The sequence below is a fragment of the Furipterus horrens genome, unplaced genomic scaffold, assembly GCF_987537825.1.
Source record: "Furipterus horrens unplaced genomic scaffold, mFurHor1.1.pri manual_scaffold_4, whole genome shotgun sequence".
NCBI lineage: Eukaryota > Metazoa > Chordata > Mammalia > Chiroptera > Furipteridae > Furipterus > Furipterus horrens.
In genome coordinates, this window is record NW_028327174.1 from 201366216 (window position 1) to 201391175 (window position 24960).

At 62.6% G+C, this 24960-nt stretch overlaps 1 protein-coding gene across 3 annotated transcripts in view; it reads right to left on the minus strand.

The window, feature by feature from the left end:
* Positions 1-2016: 2016 nt before the first annotated feature.
* RAPGEF1 (Rap guanine nucleotide exchange factor 1) overlaps positions 2017-24960 on the minus strand; it is a 113121-nt gene continuing 90177 nt past the window's right edge. For 2 of the 3 annotated variants that reach the window (XM_090274928.1, XM_090274929.1), the window contains 13 exons: positions 18266-18354; positions 15716-15827; positions 14462-14537; positions 11330-11414; positions 9581-9673; positions 8592-8777; positions 7824-7908; positions 7614-7708; positions 6046-6124; positions 5829-5930; positions 4570-4667; positions 3242-3370; positions 2017-2663 (listed from right to left, as the gene is read on the minus strand). In XM_090274928.1, the coding sequence (XP_090131054.1) occupies positions 2513-2663; positions 3242-3370; positions 4570-4667; positions 5829-5930; positions 6046-6124; positions 7614-7708; positions 7824-7908; positions 8592-8777; positions 9581-9673; positions 11330-11414; positions 14462-14537; positions 15716-15827; positions 18266-18354 (1380 nt within the window). In that variant the 3' untranslated portion in view covers positions 2017-2512. Of the gene's footprint in view, positions 2664-3241; positions 3371-4569; positions 4668-5828; positions 5931-6045; positions 6125-7613; positions 7709-7823; positions 7909-8591; positions 8778-9580; positions 9674-11329; positions 11415-14461; positions 14538-15715; positions 15828-18265; positions 18355-20072; positions 20166-20993; positions 21267-24960 lie in introns of all 3 variants that reach the window. The other variant, XM_090274927.1, reaches the window with a different exon arrangement.

Consider the following 24960-nt stretch of genomic DNA (forward strand, 5'->3'; position numbering starts at 1 on the left):
CCTCACGAGCCGCGGGCTACAGGCCTCCAGAGTGTCCCAGGCAAACGGGAGGGACCCAGACCCGCCCTCACCGTGTTCCTAAACAAGGCACCCCCAGGGAACAGATGGTGGTCTAAACGAGCGAGGGTCTGCCTCTCATCCTCCCGTGGGAATAGCCAGTGGCCACTGCACCCCAGAGCCTGGGAGCCTGGCCTTGCGCCCCCCATGGGCAGACCTGGGCCGAGCCTCCTAGGCTCTCAAGCGGTGGGGACCCCCAGGCCTTCTGAAGGGAGCCGGTGCTGGGAAAGCCCTGCCCTCGGCCTGACCCACCCCAACAACAGCCCTGTCCCGGAGGCGGTCACACAGTGCACACACAGGCAGTGGTGGCTTCCATCTGTATTTATTTTCCTTTTATATAAAAGTTACAGGTCGGAAATGTCTGCAGGGAGATGCCACTATCAGTCAGGTTAGGTGGGAATATATTTTACAATGACACACTGGGGAGGGGGTGCTGCTCAGAATCGGGGTTCAGTTCAGACATGGCACCGGCCTACCCCCTCCTTGGCTCTGCCCCCACCTGCACGGACTCACACTGCCCTGATTGTGTCTGTCTGTCCCAAAGATCCACCCCCACACCCTGCCCCAAAGACAGACAACTCCCGGCCAGGCTGCGGTGCTGGCAGGGGTTAGGCGGCTCCTAGAGCCCCGAGGGCGGGCGGCGCAGCCTGCCAGCCGGGAAGTCACAGCTCAGCTGGCCCCTGATGTCCTCACACTGGTGTCACCAGACACGCTGGCCTCTCGTCCACCTGCACTGCCTGCCTGGAATCTGGCACCTCTGCTCAGACCACCGAGGGCTCGGGGACAGGTGGGCAGGGCCGGCTCCGAACCCAGGGAAGGTGGGCCCCACCAGCTCCCGGCTGAGGACAGGCCACAGACGCACGCAGCCGTCCCCGAGTGCCGGCTGCTAAGGAGGGAGACCCCGGGGCTCCAACACGCGGGGAAGCCGCGCCCCCACAGCCCAGGGCCGGCGGGGGCGGGGCCGCGACGCCGACCACCCCCAGCCCGCCACGCAGCGCTGGTAACCAGCAGCCACTCCACACACGCTCTCTAAACAATAAAGTGACGCGCTCCGGCCTCGCGCCGGCAGGGTCACCGCCAGGGGGGCCGCAACTGACATTTCACAGCCTCCTCCCCGCCATGGACAGGCCAGCAAGGGCGGGACAAGACCAGCCCGACTTTTCTCCTTGAGACGAGCTGCTCAAAGCCCATGAAGGACTCGAGGAGACATGGTTGTTTCTTAAAAAAAAATTAAATAATCAACACATGTTGCTTTCTACTCTGTTCTGGGCTAAGCACAGACCCTGGAGTCTGCGTGACGAGGCGCCACCCCAGGCAGGCGAGGACTCGTGGAGCGCAGGCCCACGGAGCCCACAGGGCATGGGAGGCTCCAGCGGGCACCTCTGCGTGCAGGCCCGGCCGCGGATTGTCAACCTCAGCAGCAGGAGTGGCGTGAACAGGACGGAGAAGCATGTGTCCCTGAAGACACGTCCAGGAGAAGAGCGATCCCGCCCGGACGGGGGCGTGGCCGGCCCGCCCAGGCCCCGCCCCCACAGCACTGGTGGGCGGGGCTCGGGCGCAGGAGGAGCCCCCGTCCCCCACCGGGATGGAGCAAGGGCGGAGGCGAGCCCTTGGGGCAGGGGGACAGGAGATGGAGTTTAAGGCACACGGCAGGCGGCAGAGGAGGGGGCTACCGGCCTCTCCCGGGACAGAAATGCCCAGCTCCCTCTGAGCGAGCTCCCCCAGGAGTCACGGGCCCAGCTCGGGTCAAACGTGTTTCCCGGAGGGTCATGCCCTCTCTCGCTCCAGCCTCTCCTTCCCAGCTCCCCACGGCGCCAGGGGAGGGCCGGGCGCGGGTGTGGGGTGGGGGAGATGGAGGCGCGAAGAGATGGCAGACGCTGCCACTTGCTGCCCGGGGTCCCGCAGAGGGCGCCCACCGTCCTCCAGGGAAAGCGCGGGGCTGGGAGGTAAAAGCACCCCCCCCCATTCTCTCTGCTCTCTGCCCACCCAGCTAGGTGGCCCCTGCACTCAAGGTCACGGCGTGCAGCCCCCACAGGGGCCTCGAGCCTCCCCTCATCTGTCAGTTCAGCAGAGCCAGGACCCTGGAAGCTGGGGACACGCGCGGCTTCCGGTGTTTCTCGGTCTGCTCCCGGGGCGGAGGGGGGCGGGGCGCGGAGGGACAGACGTGAAAGCAGAAACCAAACGAGAAAACCAAAACCACTGGTTCACAAATCAGCAACGAGACCTGCCTGCTGCTCCGCCTGGAGGACGGAGGCGGGAAGCGGCCCGGCTCCGGGCTCCGGGCTCCGGGCTCCGGGCTCCGGGCTCCGGGCTCCCGGCTCCGCGCTCCGCGCTCCGGCCGTGGCTGAGGCCAGGACATGTGCTGCTGCCGCCTAACAGGTCCAAAGTCCCTTCCGGTCTCGGAGCCGCACTCTGAGCCTCTCTGGAGCGTTCTCCCTGCTCACGGCACCTGCTCCTAGGTCTTCTCCTCCCGGTCTGTTTTCCTCCTTGTTATGTTCCTGGGTTTGATCTTCAGAGAGAGTTCCCACAGGGCCTCCTCGGCCAGGTGGTCGCTGAAGTCGTTGAAGAAGTTTATGATGTCGTCATTTCTCCGGATGTCGTAATGCCTGGTGGGGAAAGGGGGGCAGCCAGTGAGGGCCCAGCACCCCTCGAAGGTGACCCGCTACCGACCCAGCAAACGGGTGCAGCAGGGCTGCTGCTGCCCACGGTCCACAGGGGAGCCCACGAGCGCGCAGAGACCAGCCGCCAGCAGGCAGAGTCTCACCAGGACCCTAACGCTGTGCTCTCTGCTCCTTGCAAGGTCTCCCCAAGCAGCAGCCCCGCTCTCTGCTCCCCTCTGCAAGGTGCCCCGCGGGCACCCGGCCCCTCGGACCCGCCCCGGGGGGGTCTGCCGTCTGGGCCCGCCCCCACCATTCCGCAGTCCAGCGGGCTGGGGCTTGACAGACGCAACCTTGCAGCAAGACCAGCGACCAGCTTCCTCGTGTGGTAAATGGGACAAGCTGGTGCCGCTGGCGGGCAGGCCACGGGCCACACTGCGCTGAGCCCATCACGCACACTTTCTCGTGTCCTCCCGACTGGACAGGGAGGCGAGTCCCCACTGTCCTCAATCACCGCCCGCCTCTGCTCAGGCCCAGGAGCTGAGGGTCAGAAGCACCCGCCTGGCCCCCAGGGTGGCCGTACTCACGCCTGTTGGAAGCAGCGCATGCTGTCCAGGATGTTGAACTGCTGCCACCGCTTGGAGAAATTCACCTTGCCATCAATGTGGTCCGGGTTCCCCAGGTGCACGAAGGTGAGGTCCTGCAGGATGAGCCCCCTGGGGGGTGAAGGTGCCCCGTTACCCTCTGGAGGTGACTCAGAAGGTAGCTGGTTTTCAGGCCAGTCGGAGGGCCACCAGGATGAGCCGGTGCTGCCCCGGCCCAGGCCCTGGACTGTGCCCGAGAAGCTACCAGAGCCGCCAGCACTTCCGGCATGCGTTGCTTCTTCCAGTGTGAAGTCCCGGCCCCCAAGCTCTGGGTCCCTGGGAAAGCCAGCTCAGGTCCCGGAGGCCCCAGAGACCGTCCGAGCCTGCTGAGGACCGTGAGGGAATGGGCTGCTGCAGCGGAAGTCGGCAGAGTTGTGGGTTTGCTAACGTAAAATCCGTAAATGAACAGGAAAAATAACAAAACCCCAAACGGGGGTGGGGCAGGAGCCAGAGCCCCCCTTGTTAACAGGTGCAGAAAAGGGCCTCGAAAAAGAGCATGTGAAGCCACGTGATGCATGATGGGCAGTTTCTCCGCCTGGGGAGCGGGCCCCAGGGCGCAGGGATGCCCTCCAGAGCCCACGCGGGAGAGTGCCAGTGCTCAGTGAGGGCTGGGAGGCAGGAAACAAGGAGGGGGGCGCGGGCTGTCCCATCTGCGTCTCCGAGGGACGCCCCGTCAGAGCCCCCACGCTGGGACAGTGCCGGCGGACTCTCCTAGCCCTTCCGGAGAGCCCTGCGCCCACTAGCACACCAGGGGCTCCGGTAAGACCCGTGACAATGAAGCCTGTTTAGCTTTGGTTTCCCTTCTTTCGGGCGCTTGCTGCCCACGGGCTCCTCCCCTGAGAACACCTATTTGCGCCACTCCAGGGCCGTCCTGGGGACTTGCTCCCTGAGCTTCCGCACACCACGTGCTCTTGGCGGTCCCAGGCCAGACTGGGGCCCTCGGCGGCTGGAATGTGCAGCCGGGTGTGAGGACAGCGGGCCAAGGGCACGGTGCCCCTGCTCGGGAAAGGAAGCTACACATCTGTCCATACCCAGCCTGGACGTGCTGCCTGGCAGGTTGGGGAGACATGGGAGCAGGACGGGGACTTGGAACAGTTTTCACTGGCCCCACTTTTCTGTTTAAAAGTAAAATGTGCTCCTTGTTACGCAATTTAAAGTTGAGAGAAGTACAAACATCCCAGTTGGAAACCCTTTAGTGCAGGCTTTTCAGGGAGCCCCCCGGAGCATCCCTGAGCAACTGCGGGGCAGGCCCGGCAGGAGGGTCCACTCACAGGTACGGGATGCAGGGCGGCTCCACCTCCGAGAGGGCGGCCCGGTAGGCGCGGAAGGAGGACGAGCTGTCGATCAGCGTGCAGTACTCAGCCAGGCCCTGGGCAGGAGGGACGCGGGGACCGTGAGCACTGGGGCCCGGCCGCTCCTCGCTGACCTACGCGTCACTCACCCTCTACCAAAGCCCGAGGTGCCCACACACACCAACCCAGAACCAGGCCTGGGCCCGGCCCCAGCCGCAGGGAGACGGGGCCTTTTGGAGCCACCTGTCCACAGGGCTGCTTGGGCCTGCTCAGGCTGCGTGGCTTCCCCATCAGCACCCACCTGTACGGGATCTGGAGCTTGGGCCCCTCTTGGTCATGCTCTGCACTGTGGCCAAAGGAGCCTCTAAAGCACGCCCTGACCCAAGTCACTCCCAGCTCTGAGACTGCCTTTGTTTCTCACGGCTCTCAAGGCCAAGTCTACCCGGGATTGGCAGGTGACCTTACTCCACCGTTCCTGCACACAGCCTGGGGCTCTTGCCTGGGAGACTCAGCTGATCCTGCCTTTTTGCCTTTTAGGTGCCTCTCGCTCTGAGGAGTCACCTCCTCCAAGAAGCCTTCCCTGCCTCCTCAGGACCTCCTGGGACGATACTGTTTTATAACTGTCCTTTCGTGCTATGATGTGAGATGGCCCCTGGCCCATGGCTTTGCCTCCCTTGTCAAGGAAAAGCTCCCACACAAGAACAAATGTCCAGTCCCTTGCCAGGTCCCCCTAAGGCCCTCATGATCCGCGCCAGCCCCTCCCCTACACCCCCTCTCCCACCTGTGCACTCCTGTCCCCATAGGTGGGAGTCCTCTCCCTTCCCAGGAGGCTCTTCCTCAGGGTGCAGTCTGACCAACACTTCCTCAGGGACCTCCCGGACCCCAGGCTCTCTTGCACCCCATCCCTTTCCCTTCAGCACCTATCCTGAAGAAACCCGCCCGATAACACATCCGCCTGTTCAGAGCACATCCCCAAAGCCTGATGAGCCCCAGCCCAAAGCAGGCTTCCTGGAAGCACGGGCCGAAGGAAGGAGCGGGTACTTTCTAGAAGGCACAGGCAGCAGGACGCTGTGATGTAACCCCCAGCACAAACCACGAATCCCCTCGGCCCAGTGACAGAGACAGGAGACAGGGGACTGAGCAGGGGGGTGGGCTGTCCCAGCCACACGGCAGGAGGGTGCAGAGCAGGCGCGGAGCCCAGGCCCACCCCGCCCCGGTCCGCCGCTCCCGCCCCTCACCTCCGAGGTCTGCTTCTGCCACTCCAGCCTGCGGATGGGCGCCGAGTCCAGAGCCGAGAGGATGGCCAGGTAGGAGTTGAAGTTGTTGAGCTTCCTCAGATGCTGCAGAGAGAGGCGAGGTGGCCGTGAGGGTGGGCGGGCCAGGACCTCCCACCGCCTGGGGGCAGGGCCTCAAGGAGCAGAGTCTGGCGGGGTGGGGGGGGGGCACCCCGGTCACCTTCATGATCTTGATGAACTTCAGGAGCAGCCGTTCTCTGTCCTGGGCCTTTTCCTGCAACATGATTATTGACCGGACCCTGCACAACGGAAGGAGAAGACGGCTGAGGCCCCGGTGGTCCTGGGGACAGGTGACCAGCCGGCGCGCGTCCAGGGCTTGGAGCGGTGCCCAGGGCTTGGCAGGCGCCCAGTGAAGCCCTTGCCTTTGCCCTCATGAAGCTCACGGAGACCCAGGGGCAGGCTGGTGGCCAGACACGAGGATGGGGCCTTCTGACCGTGCAGCTGGGGGCTTTGGGGGACCCGGGAGGAGCTCTCCTGACCAGCGCCGACCCGGCACCACTGAGGATGGGAAGACCTTGCAGGGCCTCAGGCCCAGCTCAGGAGAAGGGCGGGCATGTGGCGGGGAGGCCCCCTGGCCCGACACGGGGAGGGCACCTCTCAGTCTTAGCAGCAACCGAAGCCAAGGCCAGCCTCGCACAAGGACCTGACCGTGGCCTCCACCCCGTGGCTCCACAGCAGCCACTGCCAGTCCCTGGGAGGCAGTGCCACCTCTGCTCCATTAGTGGGCGCCTGCACTGACCTGCCCAGAAGGCCGCGGCTCTGCGGGGGCCCCGCCCGCAACCCTCCCAGGCAGACCCCCCACCCCAGGATGTGCCCGAGCCCTGTTCCCAGCAAGCGGCCGGTCCGAAGCCAGGCGCAGGGCCTCGTGCTGCTTCCTGCTGGGTCCCCACGGCCTCCCGGGGTGGGAGAAAGGCAGGCAGGGCGCGGCCGACCCAGCTCCTCTCCAACAAGCAGCACCTGGAGCATTTAAACCCACTGGACGTTGGCCTGGGGGCGGCCGTGGGCTGTGTGTGGGGCGGGGCTGGGGGCACGGCTGAGTCACGTCTTGAAGCGCCGACAGTTCACACCCCTGGGCTCCGTTTTGCGTTAAGAATTAAAGGCCACCTGAGAGTATTCACGGGCCCCATGCCTTTGCCGCTGTCCGCCGGGCAGAGTCAGCGTGAGGCCGCCGGCCCGGCAGTGGGGGGGTGGCCGGGCTCAGTGCGGGAGGGCAAATTCCCCCTGCCCTCGCCTCTATGACCGACGTCACCAATCAATCCGGACGCTCCCTGCTGCGTCTCCCACTCCTTAACCAGCCCTCCACCCAGGTGGCCCCCTTTGAATTGTTCTAATTTTAAGAAATATTTTTAGAGAGAGGGGAAGGGAGAGAGGATGAGAGGGGAGAGAGATGCAGATGTGGGAGGAAAATATTTGCCAGCTGCTGCCTCCCACACGCCCCCAACTGCGCACCTGGCCCGCAGCCCAGGCACGTGCCCTGACCCGGAATCGAACCGGCGACCTTTCGGTTCGCAGGCCGGTATTCAACCCTCTGAGCCACACCAGCCAGGGCAAGGTGGCCCCTTTCAATGCCCAAGACACGTCCCTTGCTCTCTGCTGCCTACGGTTCACAGCGAAGGCCCAGGAGGAGCTGGGGGGGGGGGGTGAAGGGGCACCCCCTTCTACCTGCCCTAGGAGCTCTCTGCAAGGACAACTGTCGTGAGGGCTGGAGCTTTGACCGCAACCCCTTACCAGTAGGACATGTTGTTGAAGTGCTCCGTGAACTGGGTCAGGTTGGGGCTCTTCTCCTCGTTCTGTTCTTTTGCCCAAAGTAAAACCTCAGGAATCTGAAAAAGGAAGGAGGCTGGATAGGGCAGGACCCCTCTGGCTTTCCCAGGACGGGACGGGACGGATTCTCTGCTCTAGGACGAGCAGCCCCCCCAGCCCCGCCCCATGGCGTACCTCTATTTTATAGAAGAGCTCTGCATCCAGCAGGGTCAGCTGCTCGGCTATCTCATGGCTGTGGAAGTCATGCAAGGTCCCCGGTCTGGAAGACAGACAACTGAGGTGAAGGGACAGAGCCGGTGGAGCTAAGCGGCCTCGGAGCTGGGAGACTAGAGGGAGCGACAGGCTGACCTTGCTCCACAGCACAGCACAGGGCACAAAGCGGGCTGGCGTCAGGTCAGGACCACACCACGCTGCCCCCTGGGACCACAGGGCCACCCCCTCCCCTGCCACTTTTAGGGAGAGCACTGCAGGTCCCCTGGCGAGCCCATGGACAGATAGCTGGGCTGCCCAAGGGCACCGAGATGGTGCTTGGGAGCGAAGGCTGGGGCGGAGGGGCGGACAACAGACTGGAACCTACACACGGGGTCCAGGGGATGTTCAGGAAGGCACAGTGGGGCTGGGTCAGCATCCACAGCTGCCCCGTTAGTGCCGGGAAGAAAATTAAGAGCTGAGCACAGCCTAGAGCCCGTTCATCCGTCCCCTTTCCTGGTGAGCCCCTCCTGGTTAGAAAGTGACTCATCACGGAACATAAACCTGGAGAAGAGGCCCGCCCACTGGGCGACCCTGAGCCACCTCATCAGAGCACCTGGTGGAATCAGGACATGAGGCTGTGGACTGGGGACAGGCACCAGTGATGACGGGACGCAGGGGCAGCTACTGGGCACGGCTCGAGCCAGAGGAGGCAGGGGCTGGAGAAGCCCCGGACGTTGGCTGGCGGCTCACCTGGCTGCCACGCCCCTGGCCGCCAGGGGCTGGTCGGAGTTGGCACACCTGAGCATCTTCTTCTGGTCCACCTTGTCCAGGATGTTCTTCCGGAGCACGCGCGCCAGGCTGAGCTCCCCGTTGCACACCAGGCGGAAGACCAGTTCCATCAGCAGCTTCAAGATCTCCTCTGTCAGCTCCACTAGGCTAAGGGGTCCAGTCCACAAGGGGTAGGGACACAGGACAGAAAGAGGACTGCTGCCACCGGGTCCAGAAGCCACCTCAGATACCTACGAGCCCTGTGGCAGCCATCAGCAGAGCTGGGAGACCGCCGGTGGGAAGAGAGCAAGAAAAGGCCCTCGGCCTGCTGCCGCGTCCTCGCGAGTGCTGGGGGCGCGGGGGACCAGTGGCAACGAGCAGCCCTGTCCTCTCAGCAAACACACGCTGGCCCTGGACAAGCCTGGAGGCTGTGCTGGGGCCTGGGGTAGAGATAAATCCCACCCAAGTCCTGCCCCGGAGACGCCGCTGCTGCTGTGGGCAAGGAGTCCCTAAGAGGTCCCGGCCCCTCAGACGAGGTGCCCCAGGATGCCCCCCGCTGTCACAGCTGTACCTCACCGAGGCCACCTCCTAAGAGAGGGGAAGAGCCCTGGAGGCAGGGCCTGGGTGGTTCCTTCACCAGCCTAGCAAAGGGCCGGCCTGAAGTGTGTCGGCCGAATGAACGGAAACGGGGAGGGCCCCGCCGGGGCAGCACGGGGGGGGGCGGAGGAGGGCGGCCGAGCACGCCCCCCGGGGACCGGGCCTGAGCTCTGAGGGGGCGGTGCGGCCCCCACTAAGAAGCCAGGGTGTGGGCCGGGGCTGGTCTTGTGTCCGAGCAGGCCCGAACTGCGGGCTCACAGCCCGGGAGAAGCTGGCGGGGCGCGATGGGACACCCCAATCTCGGCGGAGAAGCCTGCACCCCAGTGGGGACCCGAGACACCAAGACCCCCCCCACCCCAGGCAGAAGCACTCACCAGAGCTCATCCACCACCCGCACCAGGACGAAGAACGTGTTTTTGCTGACGCGCTTCTTGAACGTGTCGGTAAAGGGAGAGAACTTCTCGTATGTGGGGGGCACGTTAAGGAAAGAGCTGTTCCCACACAGGCAGGGACGGGGCGACGTGAGCAGGAGGGCGGCCTTCCTGAGTGCTAGGAGGTGCCAGCGAGCCTGGGTGAGGCACTGCCACCAGGGACGAGGGCGCAGGGACGGCAGAGGCCCGTGCAGAAGGGCTGCCCCGTGGGCATCAGCCCAGACCTCAAACTGTCCTCACACCCCCCCCCCCGCCCCTGCCCGCAGAACCGCCCCCACCGCACGGCCCAGGGCTGACTCCCAGCCTGGAGTAGAGAACAGTGGTCACAAACTGTCCCCGGGCCGGTGTGCAGCCCAGAGGTGTCTTCCTGCACGCGTGACAAGAGTTCCCATAGCCCAAGAGGCCACCGAGGCGTGCCTGCCGTCCCCCACAGCGGCCCTTCAAACGCCACGCCACGCCCAGCCACTCCTGAGGCCCTGCTTTCTGGTGTCCTCGGCTGGCTTCTGCTCCACCCTGCCTGCTGCCCCAGGGCCGTGAGTGCTCAGGAAGGAGCCGCGCACCAGGGACAGTCCACAGGGCCTGCAGCGCGCGGAGAGCTCACCAGCCAGCCGTGCTCAGGGTCTTGACGCTGAGACATTTGCGTTATGGTGCCGGAAGCGGCTGAGCAGGGAGGTGCTGAGACCCTCTGGGGTCACAGAAGTTGGGGGAGAGGGCGGGGGGCTCTCCCACCAGCCAGCCGCTAATGTCTCTGAGCCTCAGTTTCCTTAACCACATAGAGGACCCTGGAATACGGTAACAATGTAGGCACATGACACTTTCATAGTGGGCTGGGACTGCGCATGCAAACACGTGCCGGCAGCAAGTTCTCAGCCAGTGTGCGTTACAGTCCCCTGCGGGGCCAGGCCTGCAGCAGCAGCACGTGAGGCCGGAGAAGCTGCGTTGTAGACGGGTGTGCGCCTCGGTGCCGAGGCAGCAGGAGGCCCGCAGGAGAAGCAGTCTCAAGGCACACCGGAGGGGACGGGGAGCACTGGGACAACCCGACTCCCCAGCCCCAGTGACAGCAGCTGTCCAGCAGGTGGCACTCATGGGCCGTGACGCTGGGCAGCCCACTTTGGGGGCAGGCTGGGCAGGCTGGGCCCTGACTAAGAGGCATCAAAAGTGGGCCCTTCAAGGCCGTGGGGTCTTCTGGGAAAGGCGGGCGTGCAGGCAGATGCGACTGAGGGGCAGGACCCGATCCTGCTGTGGACACGGAGCTTCTGTCCACGCCGGGTCTGCCACCAGGCGGAGGGGCGGTGCCTCCCGGGGGCATCCATTTCAGCCTGGATTCCCTCAAGTCCTGCACATCGGTACCTGCCACCCCCCATGCCCTGGGCTCAGCTCGGAAGCTGCAGGGCATCCACAGTCCCTCCCTCGGGTGTCAGTTCTCATTATTTCAGAATCACCTGTGACCACAACTGCCACCAGGCAGCAGCACACTCCATGTTCCAGGCACTTCCCATGACCTCACTCAGCCCTTTCACAGGTGGAGACAAAAGCTCAAAGATGAAGCCGTGCCTGGGGTCCCAAAGCCAGGACAGGGCAGAACAGGGTGCACCTCCATCCCGGGGGCCCTCCACGGCCATGGGGCGCCTGAGGGAGGGCTGAGTGGGCAGGAGGCTGTGTGGTGGGACCCGGGGAGCTGGGAAAGGATATCTGTGCTGCAGCTTCTTGATGAGCTCCTCGGGGCTGATGAAAGTCCGGTAGGTGGTCAAGAAGGCCTCGCAGTACAGCACCAGGTCTAGAGGGAAGAGCAGGTGGTGAGCGGCCCTGCTGCCACGGCCTCCCCGAGACACCAGCGGAGACCGGACGGGTTGAGGGTCCTGACGACCACAGGCATGGAGAAGACGAGTCGCACCCGTCCACAGGATTCTGAAGCAGCTCAGAGGCAGCACCTTCAGGTGGCAGAGTCCGGGAACAAAACGCTTGGGGATTTCCACACTGAAAGGCCTCAGACAAGCCTGGAGGACCCAGCTTGGCATGCTGCTGGAACGTGCAAGCAGGCAGGCCTGGGTGCCAGGGAAGGGCAAGGCCAACCAGGAGGAGCCTCTCCAGTGGTCCTGGCAGCTCCCAGCCGCAACCTCGCCTTCCTGGCTGGTTCCACCCAGGGATTCCTGACCTTTCCAGCATCACAATGTCTGCGCTTATTTGAGGTTGTGACGTCCCTCCCCACAACCACAGCGTCCTTAAAGAAAACGAGTGGAACACTCTAAATGCTGGTCACTCCCCAAGACGCGCGACCTGGCCAAGCTTGTGAGCTTCAGAGCTATTCTGCGCCGAAGTTCAAGTCCTGATTCAACTCCAAGTACGCACTTCTCACCGTGTCTGTGAAGGCTACTGACATGTTCCTTTCTGGACACGGCCCCCTTCCCTGTCATTTCTCATTCACCCGCTCGCTGGGCGGAAGAGCTCAGGGATCCCTACTTCTCCAGCTGAGCAGTGCCCCGCCCTTGCGATCGCCTCCTGGGACAAGGGAGAGGGAAAAGCCCCTGCTCCTGCACCTGGGCTGTGCGCCGGGGATAGGGGTGGGGGCAGCTGGGGGAGCAGGTGTTGAGGGTGGCTCACGGGCTGCAGGCACAGCAGGGTCCCACGGCATTGTGCTCAGGCTGCTTCCTGGACCCCCACAGCCCCCCAACCCCCCGTCAAGTCTGGGCTTCTGTTCAGAGGGGCCGGGCAAAGGGCTGCCGACGGGTTCAGCACCAGCAGCGCCTGCTTTTGGAAGACTGGCCCCAAGTCTGCACCCCTCTGGCGGGGGGACCTCCCGGTCCAGAGCCACCAGTGCAGTCTCTGGAGCACCTGCAGGCAGCTGTGGCACTTGCTGTGTGGCCCAGGGCCTCTGCCTCAACTAGCCATCCCGGGTACAAGTGACTCTGGTTCTTCGTAGCCTCAAAACCCTCCCATTACTAAGACCAAGCCAAAGCCCACCCAGCTGGCAGGGGGCCTCCTTGCCCCGAGCAGCAGGCGCAGACTGGAAGGCTCGGGCTGCCTTGCCCGCGGGGCTCCCCCGGCCGTGGCCACTGCTGGCCGGACAGCGGGGCTCCCCGCTCCGAGCCGAGGACCAGAGCGAGCTCCCACTGCAGCCCTTTCCTTTTGGGCAAGAGTGACACCCGGTCCTCCTGCCCGCCCGCCCCACGGAGGCACGCGGGAGGGTCCTCTGCAGGGAGCAGTGCGACGGCTGTCCCTAAGGACAGCAACGAGCGCTTCCCGAGCCCCCACCCCCGCGCAGATGGTCTGTGTTGGTGCGCTCAGGTGGCACATCCACTGGGCACTGTCAACTCTGCCAAAGCAGATCAGCCGAGGCTGCGGGGGGCTGTGCCCAGTGAGTGACACAGTGGGATTCGAACTTGGAGTCTTCAGGGCTGGGCTCTGCCCCGGACACAAGACCCCAGGGCAGAAAGCCTGGCGGGCCAGACAGTGGCTGTGCGGAGTCTGTGGGAGCCATTCCTTCTCTTTCTCTGCCACGTAAACATTATTCTTGTGCTACTTTCATAATTTAAAAGTTCTCGGAATCGTACTTTGAGAAATCTGCTGTAATAACAGGGATTTTGTCATGTACAAAAGACACAATTGGGGGGGCAGGGTGTTTTAGCTCCTTCCACCCCTTACATTAGCGCTGCTGCTACACCATCCCTGTGATATGTTAGAGCTGTGAGAACAAACGAGTTGGGGGGAGACGGCCCCGCGGCGGCGCCCCCTCGTCCTGACCCGGGCCTGCGCGCCCTCCTCAGCCCCCCCGCCCCCCAGCAGCACACAGCTCGGAAGGGCAGCTCTCCTGCCCGCACTGCGTCCCCCAACAGGAGGCCCCGCCCCTCTGTCCCTCGGAGGGTAGCCACGCTGCGGGGCAGGAAACGCCCCCTGGGAAGGCGGTGCCCTGCGTGGGCTTGCGGCTCCCGGACAGAACAGGAGCGGGACCACCCAGCAGCCTGGAATAACGCACGGTCACGCCAACACCGAGGGAAGTATAACAACTACCCACGAGTTAATACTCCTGTTGGGCACATTGTTACTCCGGGTACCGTTTGTGCGGCACTCAGCTCTGCACTTGACACTTGCCCTCGCCACGCCTGTGGGTCCCAGGGTCGTCACTACCCCACCCCAAAGGGGGACGCACTCCAAGAGGGCCCAGGGCAGAGGTCTGGCTTTCAGTGCGGTTACGGGTTCCCCAAGGGGAGCTCTACCTACAGTGGCCCAGCAGCTCTGCCACCCCAACCCGTTCAGGCCTGGCGGCAGCGGTCAAGGGAGGGCCAGAGAGGGCAGGGCAGGGCAGGACAGGACAGGGCAGGGCAGGGCAGGGCAGGGCAGGACAGGGCAGGACAGGGCAGGGCAGGACAGTGCAGGACAGGACAGGGCAGGACAGGACAGGGCAGGACAGGGCAGGAGAGGGCAGGACAGGACAGGGCAGGACAGGGCAGGAGAGGGCAGGACAGGGCAGGACAGGGCAGGACAGGGCAGGACAGGGCAGGACAGGACAGGGCAGGACAGGGCAGGACAGGGCAGGACAGGACAGGGCAGGACAGGGCAGGGCAGGACAGGGCAGGAGAGGGCAGGGCAGGGCAGGACAGGGCAGGACAGGGCAGGACAGGGCAGGACAGGACAGGGCAGGACAGGGCAGGAGAGGGCAGGACAGGACAGGGTAGGAGAGGGCAGGACAGGACAGGGCAGGACAGGGCACGACAGGGCAGGACAGGGCAGGACAGGGCAGGACAGGGCAGCGGAGCGCCAGCAATGGAAGGCTGCAGCAGGGCCTCCTGCATCCAGACAAAGGCCACCGCAGATGTCCCGCCATACCTTTCCTGTCTGTCTCAGTAGCATGGACCAGCAGGATGTCTCCAGAGCCCCCACGGACGTCTGGCCCATCATCACCCTGCAATGACAACAGCACAGAAGGGCATGAGCCACGTGCAGCCATAGGAAGCCAGTTTAAGATGTCCCAGGCAGAGAGGAGAGGGCAGACACTGTGCCAGAGGTGCCAGGTCCCCCTTCTTGTCTCCCAGCCCGGGAACAGTACGGCCGTGCGCAGAGACCAGGCATGTCCGCCCAGCCATCCACTGCTCTGTGGCGGACCACGGGCACAGAGCAGGACTCCTGCAGGAGACGGAGGCCCTGGGGCTGCTGGGCACCGGGGGCACCAGGGCGCTCTGCTCTGAGACACGCCTGGGTCGGGCGCATGGCACCCCTCGATCTTTCCCTGTTCACCTACCCAGGGGTTAGAGGGACAAGCAGGGAAGCGCTCACGTGCTGGGGATAATGGGACCCCATGAGGAGGCAGGCGGGACCGCCACTAGCCTCTCTCAGAATAGCAGAGGCACTGGACCGTTTCCAACCATGTCACACCCCTAAACCTGCTGCCAGCTGCCCTGAATCTACATCTGCGTCCTCGGGTGGAAGGAGAAGTCACTTGTCATATTGTCGCAGGTTCTTCCAAGGAGCCCTTCTTAGCGGTGTACCAAGCGTCACAGAGACATTTAATTACACCTGACACTGCTTACGTGACCGATGACTGTGACTGCCGCCTGCCAGTTAAGGAAACAAGTCTGATTTCTGTCTCAGCAAACGGGGGCTTTAACCCATTAACACGGCCTGGAGCCACTGCACTAAGCCATTCCTCTGTTTCCAGAACCGCAGGCTGGCTCCCCTTATCGGACAGGTTTGGGTACTGGTTTCACCACCGAGGCTCTCCTGGCAGCACGCAGGCGGGAGCAGCCTGAGGCTTCCACAGCTGCGCGTGTCCTGCCGGAGCAGCCGTGGGTCTGCTGTCAATAACACAACAGTGTCTAATGCGGGTGAGGGTCCCGTCCATGGACTTCATCCTCACCAACCACCCAGCCGGGGCTCAGAGGGGTCCCTAACTCGTCAGGAACTTTCGGGGCCCGTGGCGGCCCAGGTGCTAAGCCAGGAGAGGAGAGATGCAGGTGCGCACAGCCCAGCAGCCGCTGGGAGGGCCACCACCTCGCTCGGGCCTTCCTGTTTGACACGCGCTGCAGCCCCCGCACCCTTGCCACAGCCACTCTGCCAACCAGGGCCTGGGAGGCGCTTGCTCACCTCCTGCTTGAGCGTCAGCCTCGCCATGATTTCATTGTGGTCGATGAGGGAGAGCTCGTCTACCTCCTCCTCCGACTGAGCCGACTCTGGGGTCTCTGGTGACTTCGGGGCCCTGGGGGACAAGCGGTCTGTGTCATAAGCGCCCAACAGGGCCCGGCTCCGTGAGGCCTGCAGGCCAAGGCCGTGCAGCACCGGCCACGGGAGCTGCGGGTCCGACCACGGCCCTGAACAAGTCTCCCTGGTCACGGGGACCGCATGAGCCCGGACCGCTCCGCACACCCCAGGAGGCCAGGGCTGGGGGCGCCGGGACGCGAGTGGGTTTCTAGCTCTGCTGCTGGGCCCGTGGGTCCGGGGGACATGTCCTGCTGACCCACCTGTCAACAGAAGGGGTTAAGCAAGGAGATGAAGAGGGTCCCAGTGCCAGTCTCAGTCCTCTCTGTCAAGGCCACCCGTGGGCTCAAGGAGAGGAGCAGCAAGTGGCCAGCGGGACGGGAGAGAGGGTGTGCGCGGCCGTAACGCCACCTCTCCCTCCGCAGGCCCTGCCCTTTGCCCTGGGCACTGGGTCCAGCCTGGGTCACAGCCTAGTCTCAAGGGCAGGGAAGGGCCCCTGGGGATGGACAGACAAGCCCAGACTGAAGAGCGGCGCAGGAGGTTGCCAGTGAAGGGGAGGAGAGAAGCCCCCCGACAGAGGGAGGTGAGGGGTGGGGGGCACGGGGGACACGGGTGCTCGGTCTGTAGGCCCCTTACTTTCCCCCGGAGTTTTCTCCCACATTCCCGATTTATACTCAGGACTCTCACGATGGAGCCCATGAGGCCCTGGCTGCCCTTGTGGTCACAGGCCACACTTCTGACCCCAAGTATCTAAGACGTGAAAGTTTGTGCCCACATGATGGGCTACAGCGAAGCTCTGTGTGGTCCCGGGAGGAGCCCCGTGGAGTGGGGACAACATCCCAGTGACGTCCCTAAGCAGGCACCATGCCCGTCCTCTGCTTGTTTTACAGGCCGTCGGGACCCTGATAACGGCTCTCTCAGGCCCAGGGGGCTGCTGTCATGAGGCCCAGACACGTGCTGCCACTAGGTTCCACGAGAAAACCCAGCTCCCTTACTTAACATGTGGGGAGCCTGAGCCCGGCAGGTGGACCGGACTCAACATGGGCACACAGCACGGCGGCCGAGCGCAGGCTGGGTGGCCCGCTTCAGCTAGGATGCTTTCTTTCTTTTTTTCTTTAAATATTTTATTTCTTTTTAGAGAGGGGAAGGGAGGGAGAATGAGAGGGAGAGGAACATCCATGTGTGGTTGCCTCCCGCACGCCCCCAACTGGGGACCTGGCCCGCAATCCAGGCCTGTCCCTGATGGGAATCGAACCGGCGACCCTTTGGTTTGCAGGCCGGCGCTCAGTCCACTGAGCCGCACCAGCCAGGGCTGGGTGCTTTCTAACAGTTTTCTTCTGCCTCTTGCTATTTTTACCACTTCTTCAACCACTCATGCTTAGGTTTGCAATGACAACCAGTATTGCTTAGTTTTGCACCCAGGACCCCAGAGGTAGCTGAGCCTTGGCCTAAAGAGGGAGGAAAAGCTTGAATAAAGGGTGGGGCAAAAGTAGGGTTACAGCTGTTCATATGGAAAATAATACAACAATGAATAATAATATGAGAATAAACTCTGTGTTTTCTGTCCTCACAACTGTAAAGCTGCTTTTGCTCCACCGTGTAATAAAGCATTCCACAAAGGGGAAGCCGACAGGAAGCTGCAGGTGGCTGTGCCGATTGGCAGGTCCTACACGTTATATTCTGTAAGTGTGCAGTAGGGAAATTTACCACCTATTTCTAAACCTGGTCAGGTCTGACTTACACTAATACTGAAAAATGTTACAAAAGATTAAAGAAACATACAACTGAATGCAATCATGATCTTGGTTCCAAAAAACAAGGCTATACGAGATTTTAGGGAGACTCAGGGAACGGTAAGATGGTTTGATGCGAGGAAACGTATTATTAATTTTCTTAGGTGTGAGAATGATACTGTGATCAGGTTGGCCTTTAAATATTTGCAGGAGGCATGCTGGATAGGAATGGAGCAGCATCATGTCTGTAACTTACTTCCAAATGGTTTAAGAACATAACATACATACTGTATCTATAAACACACAAGAAAAGGTTTTGGGGCATCTTTTACATTCCCTTACTGCACCTGAACTTGGAAGAGGCGGGGGAAAGGAGGACTAGGAGCTGGCAGAGACTGTTGTGGGCAGTCTGTCAGGTGGCTGCTGTGTGTGCAGATGACCAAGAAGTCACCGCCGATGGCCTGCATGCTAGAATGAAGGCCTGTGAGGGGCGGGGCATTCGTGATTGTCCTGTTGGCTCGCACTTTTCTGTACTTCCCACGTTTTCTACCCTGAGCATGAATGATTTTGAGAACCATGAAGAAGGAAAGAACGTGGACAGAGCACCAGCAGGCCCGCAGTGTGGCCGGCAGGGGCACCCCAGGCCACGCCACTGGGTGGACTCGCTGCTCTCAGGGACCCCGGCCCCACGAGGGTCACTGCCTACCTCTCTCCACCGTCGCTGCTTCCCTTCCCGGAAGCGCTGCCGGCCGAAGCGGGGTCTCTGGCATGTCCGTCTTTCACAGCTGGCGAGTCCTGGAAAGAGAAGTCCGCGCTGGGTCTGTGCCAGGCGCCCACGCCGCGGCTGACCGGCTTCCCAGCGCGCCTGCCTCTCGGTGCCTCTAGAGTGGAAGTCCCCAGCGCGATCCAGGATGTGAAAGTTACCCACAAACGGGGTGTGTCACACTGAAAGCAGAAGGCCCCCTTCAGACTAGCGTCTCACCCTCTGGGGACAGTGAAAGGTGCCACTACTTTAAACGGTGTCAGCTGCCGACCGAGATGACGCCATCCCAACCCCCTCCTGTGAGAAAGGGTGCCGCGGTCGCTACTCCTCTGCCGAGCCCAGCCGGGCCCTGAGCCCCCCGAGACCCTCTCCACCAGCAGGACCTCACTCACACACACACACACACTCAGCGGCTGGGGGACGTTCAGGGTCCTGCCCAAGACCACGCAGCCAGAAAGAAGGCTGCAGCCTCGACTCAAGCCCAGGGCTGCGACCGCGCGCACCCGCGTCCTTCACCGCTGGCCCTGCGGGTGGGCAGCACAGCTCTGCGGACGCCCTCATCAAGGACAGCCCTCAGGACTGCCGGGCTTGACGGCCTCCCGGGGGTGGCTCCCACGGGTCTAGCTGCTCACGGGCATGGAGGCGACCCCCCCTCCAGCAGCCTCATTCCTTCCTGGGAATCTAGGCCCACCCCACCCTGCAACTATATGGCACTCCAGCACCCCCAGTCTGCCACCAAGATCAGGACAGAGCGGGACGGCTAGAGCCTGCAGGCCACTGTCACGGAGACGGTTCCCGGTGAAGCTGCTGGCACTGAGCGTGGTGCCAGGGAGGGGCCCCGGAGGGCCAGCCTGAGGTGGGTGCCACGAGGCAGAGGCCGGACTGGATGACGCTGGGGGTGGGGGCACCAGAGGGCAGAGGCGAGTGGGAACTCCGGGGGAGAAATAGCTAAGCTCCCAACATGGGGTCAAATCCCACTGCAGTGAACACCCCACGAGGCTCTATGGCGACGTGCTGAGACCTGAAGCGGGGCGTGCCTTGTGCGGACCTCTGGGATCCTGCGGGGGCCCCCTGGGGGGAGTCCTCTTAGCAGGAGCGACCACGCTCCCCATGGGCCTGACCCTCTGCTTGATCAGCATGGAGGACGCAGGTCCCCTGCCCTTGAGGCCTCGTCCCACTCAGGATGGAGGGGGACTTAGTTTTGAGGCTTTTGAACGTGCCCATGTTTTGCTGCAGCAAAACCCAGAAGCTGACTGCTCCGGAGCTGGGACAGCAGTGGAGCGAGGGTGACCGGGTCGGTGGCCCTGCCCTCTGCCAGGGGGGAGGTGTATGTAAGCACAGCAGGGCCTCCCTGCAGACGCCCCACTTCCGGGGAAGCAGCTGGGAAAGAAGTGAGGGGTGCGTTGGGGAGGAAGAGGAGGCGGCAGTGTGGAGGGCTCCGTGGGGGAGAGGTCGTCCCTCCGGGGCAGGGATGGAGGACAGACGTCAACGCCAGAGGACGGGACAGACGGAAGTCCCTGAGAGCGCCTGAGAGGCGGCCGGGGTGTCACGGGCTGCCCTGCAGATTCCCAGGAGCCCATCAGGTAGGCCCGAGGAGCACCACGTGCAATGAAGCAAAAGCCAGAGACCTCCACCGGAAGCGGGGCTCTGCCCTCGGGGCCGTCTGCCGGGGGCCGGGAGGCGCAGCCAGACAGCAGCCGGGGCCCTAGCGCGGGCGGCCACATGCACGAGGCAGCCCGAGGTTACTTACTCCTCGGGAGAGAGCCAGCTCCTCGCTGCTCTGGCCAGAGGGACACAGACTGACGTACTCACCCTCACCAGCCTCCTCACTGGCGGGCTCGCTCTGGGGGAGACAGGACGAGAGGAAAGGCACATGTGACAGGCCCTCCGGCTGGCCCTTGGGCTCAGAGAGGACGGCCTGCCAGGAGCCCCGCCAGGACGCTCCTTGTGGGAAAGAAGAGATGGTGACAGCCTGCACACAGGTCCCTGTGCGGCTCCGCCCCAGCGTCAGAGAACGAAGCTGGTTGGCCGCCTCTTGCCTGCGTTACAGGGGACCCACAGTTCCTGCTCGATCTCCTTCAAAATGTCAGGGGCCATTCGGCCGTCCTGCCCAGTGCGGTGGGAGGCAGTTATGCAGGGAAAGAGGCCCCCGTCCAGCTGACTCATCGTGCTGGAGTCGGTCCCGCTTGCCCGCACCTGCTCTGCTCTCGGCTTGTCCTCGTTCGCGCCTACCCACAAGGCAGCACCTCCCGTGCCCGGCAGAGGCCCTGCGGCCCACAGGACAGCACAGGAGGCGGGCCCGTGCTCGGCACCACACACAACTGAAGGCGACGGTCTGTGACCTCCGTGCCCTTCTCAAAACACCGCCAACCACACAGGACGCTAGGAGCCTAGGAGCGCTCTGTCTCATGCTCATAACGGACCATCTCTACGTGGTCCCCGACCCAGCTGCGGAAACTCACACCCCTGGAGCGCAGGAGCCCTGCATGGACCGGGCTGCTGCTGCGCCGGGAGACCTGCCGCAGACCTGCACCCAGCCGCGCCGCTCACGGGCACACGCCAGCCACCGCCGTGCCGGCCAGGGCTGGGGAGGAGGCTGCCTTTCACGGACAGCGACGCGGCTCGCTCACGGCGTGCCGGCCCACACGAGGGGCGCGCGCCGAGTTCTCACCGAAGGCGTCTGGGCCGAGTCAGTGAAAGAGCTTTCGGAAGGAAGGCAGACAGGGCTCCCGTGGAAGGCGCTCTCCTGAGAAGCTGAGAGGGGCCCGTCCACGGCGCCGGGAGGCAGGCCGGCCGCGGCGGGCCCCGCCACGTCCGAGCTCGGAGGCTGGTGGGCGGGTGGGAAGTGTGGAGAGGAAGAGGAGGTAGGCGGGAGGAAAGGTTGTGCAGAAGCTTGGTAGTGAGGCACGAAATCCTGGGAGTAGGACCTAAACACAGATTTATACTAGAGAATCCAAGTGGGAAACACACACAAGACGAGAAGATGGGAAGAAGAAAACAGACAAAAAGAAAAAGTAATTAGATTAACTCAGCTGAGCTCTGAAAGGCTGTTTGTTCACAGTGTTCCAACGAGGGCGACTGGCCTAAGGCCCCCCCCCCCCCCCCCCCCCCGCCCGGACGGCCTCCCTGGAGAAGGCCGGAAGGCTGCCCAGCGCCTCCTGCAGGGCAGGACGCCCCCAAGGACAGCGCGCCCCTCGCTCTGCGCGTGACCACGTCCCCTGCCTGCCGCGCCAGCCAGGCTGTGCCTTTTGTCCTTTCAGGCACCTATTGGCCAGATCCAACATGTTTGGTCAGACACCTGGGCACGTTTGCTCATTCTGAATCTTTTGGATAAGTAAACTTCTTCGGATTTACCCCTTGAAAGCCAAACGCCACAGCCCTTTACATACTGGAATCCGCCTGAAATCCTTTTGGAAGGGCGGGGCACCAGCCTTAAAAACAGTTGGAAGAGTCGTGCTATCAAAGCGCTAAAAACTTCTGAATTCATGTCCCTTCCTGCCCAATCTTTCCTTGTTTTCTTTCTTTTCATAAATTTTTTATTAAAAAAAATTTTTCTTCTTATCCTCATCATTTTTCATTGCTTTAGAGAGGGAGGAAGGGGGAGAGAGAGACACATCCATCAGTTGCCCCATATACACACCCGGACGGAGGATCTGACCTGCTACCTAGACGTGTGTTCTGACCAGGGGTTGAACCCGCAACCCTTTGGCTATGGGACGATGCTCCAAAGCCCTGAGCCAAGCCAGCCACGGTGTCTTCCTTTAATAAATGAGGTGACCTTCCAAAGCCTCCAACACCATCCTGGAGCCCCAAGGTCACACCCTCCCAAATTCTCATCCAGAAGGAAGACCTGAGGCCAGGCGGCCAGAGGGGCGGAGACCACTGACCACCAGCTGAGAACACGACCACATATGCCACCGTGTCCCACAAAGGGCCTGCCAACTCGCTGCTAACTGTCCCAAGGAAACGGGAGAGGGGCGCCAAGTCCCTGACAGACTCACCCGCCTACTACGGACGCCAGAACTTGACAAAAGCCAAACCCAACACAAACGTGCGCATCTCTCACTCAGTGTTCTCTGCACTTGGCAGAGGTGTTTTCAGAACCCGCAGACAAAAAAGAGAAGGGGAAAATGAAATTTTAAACAGTAGGTCCAAACTGTTCGCATCCCTCACCGGTTTTACAAAGCTGCACTGGAACCTGGACCGAGAGCTCCGGCAACTCCAGGGACGGGCGAGCCTCCGTCCCTGTGCCCAGCCTGTGGACAGCGGGCCTCCTTCTTGGCCGCACCGATCAGAACAAAGAGCCTTCCTCCCTCCTTGGGGTGACCGAGGTCCTTTCAGCCCTGTGAGCGCCACGGGCAGCTGATTTTATCAGACCTGGCAGACCTGTCCTGGGTAACTACTCATACCTTTTATTGCCTCATCTAACTCTCAGGCTCAAGGTCACCCCCTGTAGAGGCCAACGAACGGGTGGAGAGGCTACACGTTTTGACTGACTAACGGCGAGGGCTTCGATTCCTGCTGGAAGTGACGTTCCGTTCACATCCTTCTTTCTAGAAGGGGGCAGCGGGCGGGGCTCAGCAGCTCGCACTGGGGGCTGGGGGGCCTGCGTGTGTGCAGTGCCCGCAAGAGTTCCGGGGAGATGCCGGCCCTTCTGCCACTGAAGCTCAGTGAGAGGTCTGGGGCCTGGGAGAGGGCCGTCCCCTGACCACGGAGCAACCCTGCCGGTGGACTTTCAGCCTCCAGAGCTCCGACAGATAAATTTCTGTTGCTCGTAAGCCACCCAGTGCGTGGTGTTCTGTCCCAGCGGCCAGAATGGACCAAAAGGCTAGCTCTTTCTAGAGTCCCAACACTGACCTCACAGACACCCAACCCCGCAAACCCACCCACGCTCTGCAGCCCCTGCGACACGCGAGCCCGACGTGCACACAGTTACTGTGTGATCGCATGCTCTATGATGCCTGCTGGGAGCTTCCCAGGGGATCACACAGTGTGTGAAACAGGCTGTGATGTGACAGGTTTAGGGTGGCAGAATCCCACGTGGCTGCTGCCTTCTCTGGGAGCTGGGACATGATCTTAAGTCACATGGACCCAGACTCTAGGCCCCAGTGCCCTTCAGAATGGCGACAACGGCAGTAGCACTTCTGCCCCAGGCTCTCTGTGGGGCTTTGACGGTGCCACCCTGAGTCCCAACACAGCCTGGCCTGTGCCCAGCACTCGGTCAGCGTCAGCTGTCCCCTTGCCCTCCCAAATCCCAACCGGGGAACTACTCTACACAGTAGCGCTGAGGCATTTAACAGGGGTCCAATACTTTTGTTTACTGAACACGGGAACCCTTAGGAATTGCTTCCAATATTATTAGTAAAGTGCCTGGAATGTTGCCTGATTCAGCAGCGTCTCACTTTTGAGTGTGGAAGGGTGACAGGCAGGCAGCACCCACGGCCAGGTGCAGGTCCCCAGTGGGAGACGCGGAAGAGGCTCAGGGACGGGCCAGGATGTGCACGCAGGAGAGGGGCAGCCGCCAAGGAGGAAGGAAGGAGGTCCCATCTCTAGGACTGAGTGTCCACCGCCCTTCCCGTCCCTCCCTCCCCCCCCCGCCCCCCCTGGGGCTCCTGAGCAGCTCTGGTATTTAAGCTATGCAGTCATGCTGGGACAGGAGCCAACTTGAGGGGCACCTTCCAGGGCTGGGGAGGTGCAAGGGGCGGCTCTCTAATCACCAGAAATCCCGGTGCCTCTCCAGTAGGGGCTCGTTTTCATACCGTTCCAACAAGTCTGGTCTCTACTGCTCCCCCCGAGAAATATTTCCAGGCCCTTTAAGATTGTATTGATTCATACGAGCAGGGAGAAAGGCAGAGCTGGCCATGGAACAGAAACGCCACTGCGGCACAGCCTGGAGTTTATTTTAGGATCTGGCTGGGCCCGGCTTTGCCTCCGACAGGGCGGCTGCGCTCTCCACAGCGGGAGTTTTTATTTATAGCCGGAGTAAGACTGTTTGGGCTGAGGGTTTTATAACAAGAGGGGCCGGCTGTCTGGAGACTGCAGGTTCCTGCAGAAGGCCCAGGAGTACCAGAGCAGGCCCCTAGGAGGACGAGGCCCTAGGACAGGCACGGGCCCATCAGCCCTGACCTCCAGGAAGGTGCTTGCTGTGCGCTCCTCTCACTGAACGCTCCCTGCTGGCCAGGTGAGGGGCCCACGGCTCTGCATGAGTCACCTAGGTCTCCACAAAGTGCGGCTCTGACTCTTGTCACAGGATGAAGAAAGAGGCTGCAAGGGGAGGCCGCATGCCCAGTAACGCACGGCTCCACCCCTCAGAGGCGACATGGGGATGGCCACACTTGGCGAGCGTTCTGCGCACAGGACAGGCCCCAACCATGCCGCCCGCAGCTCTCACTCCGCTCGGTTCTCCCTGGCCAGGTCGCGGGGAGGACCAGCACGCCAAAGGCCGTGAGCCGGGGCTGCAGCGACAGGGCTGGGATGCGGAGAAAGCTGCCCTCCTGAGATGCTGGAGCAGCACCGCTCGAGGACACACAGCTGGAGGGGCCACCAGGAGTCTTTGGAGTGTGAAGGATGGCAGTTCGCTGACCTCGTACGTCAGCATGCAGCCGCTCATGCCCCGAGAAGCAGAGCCCCCCAAAGCT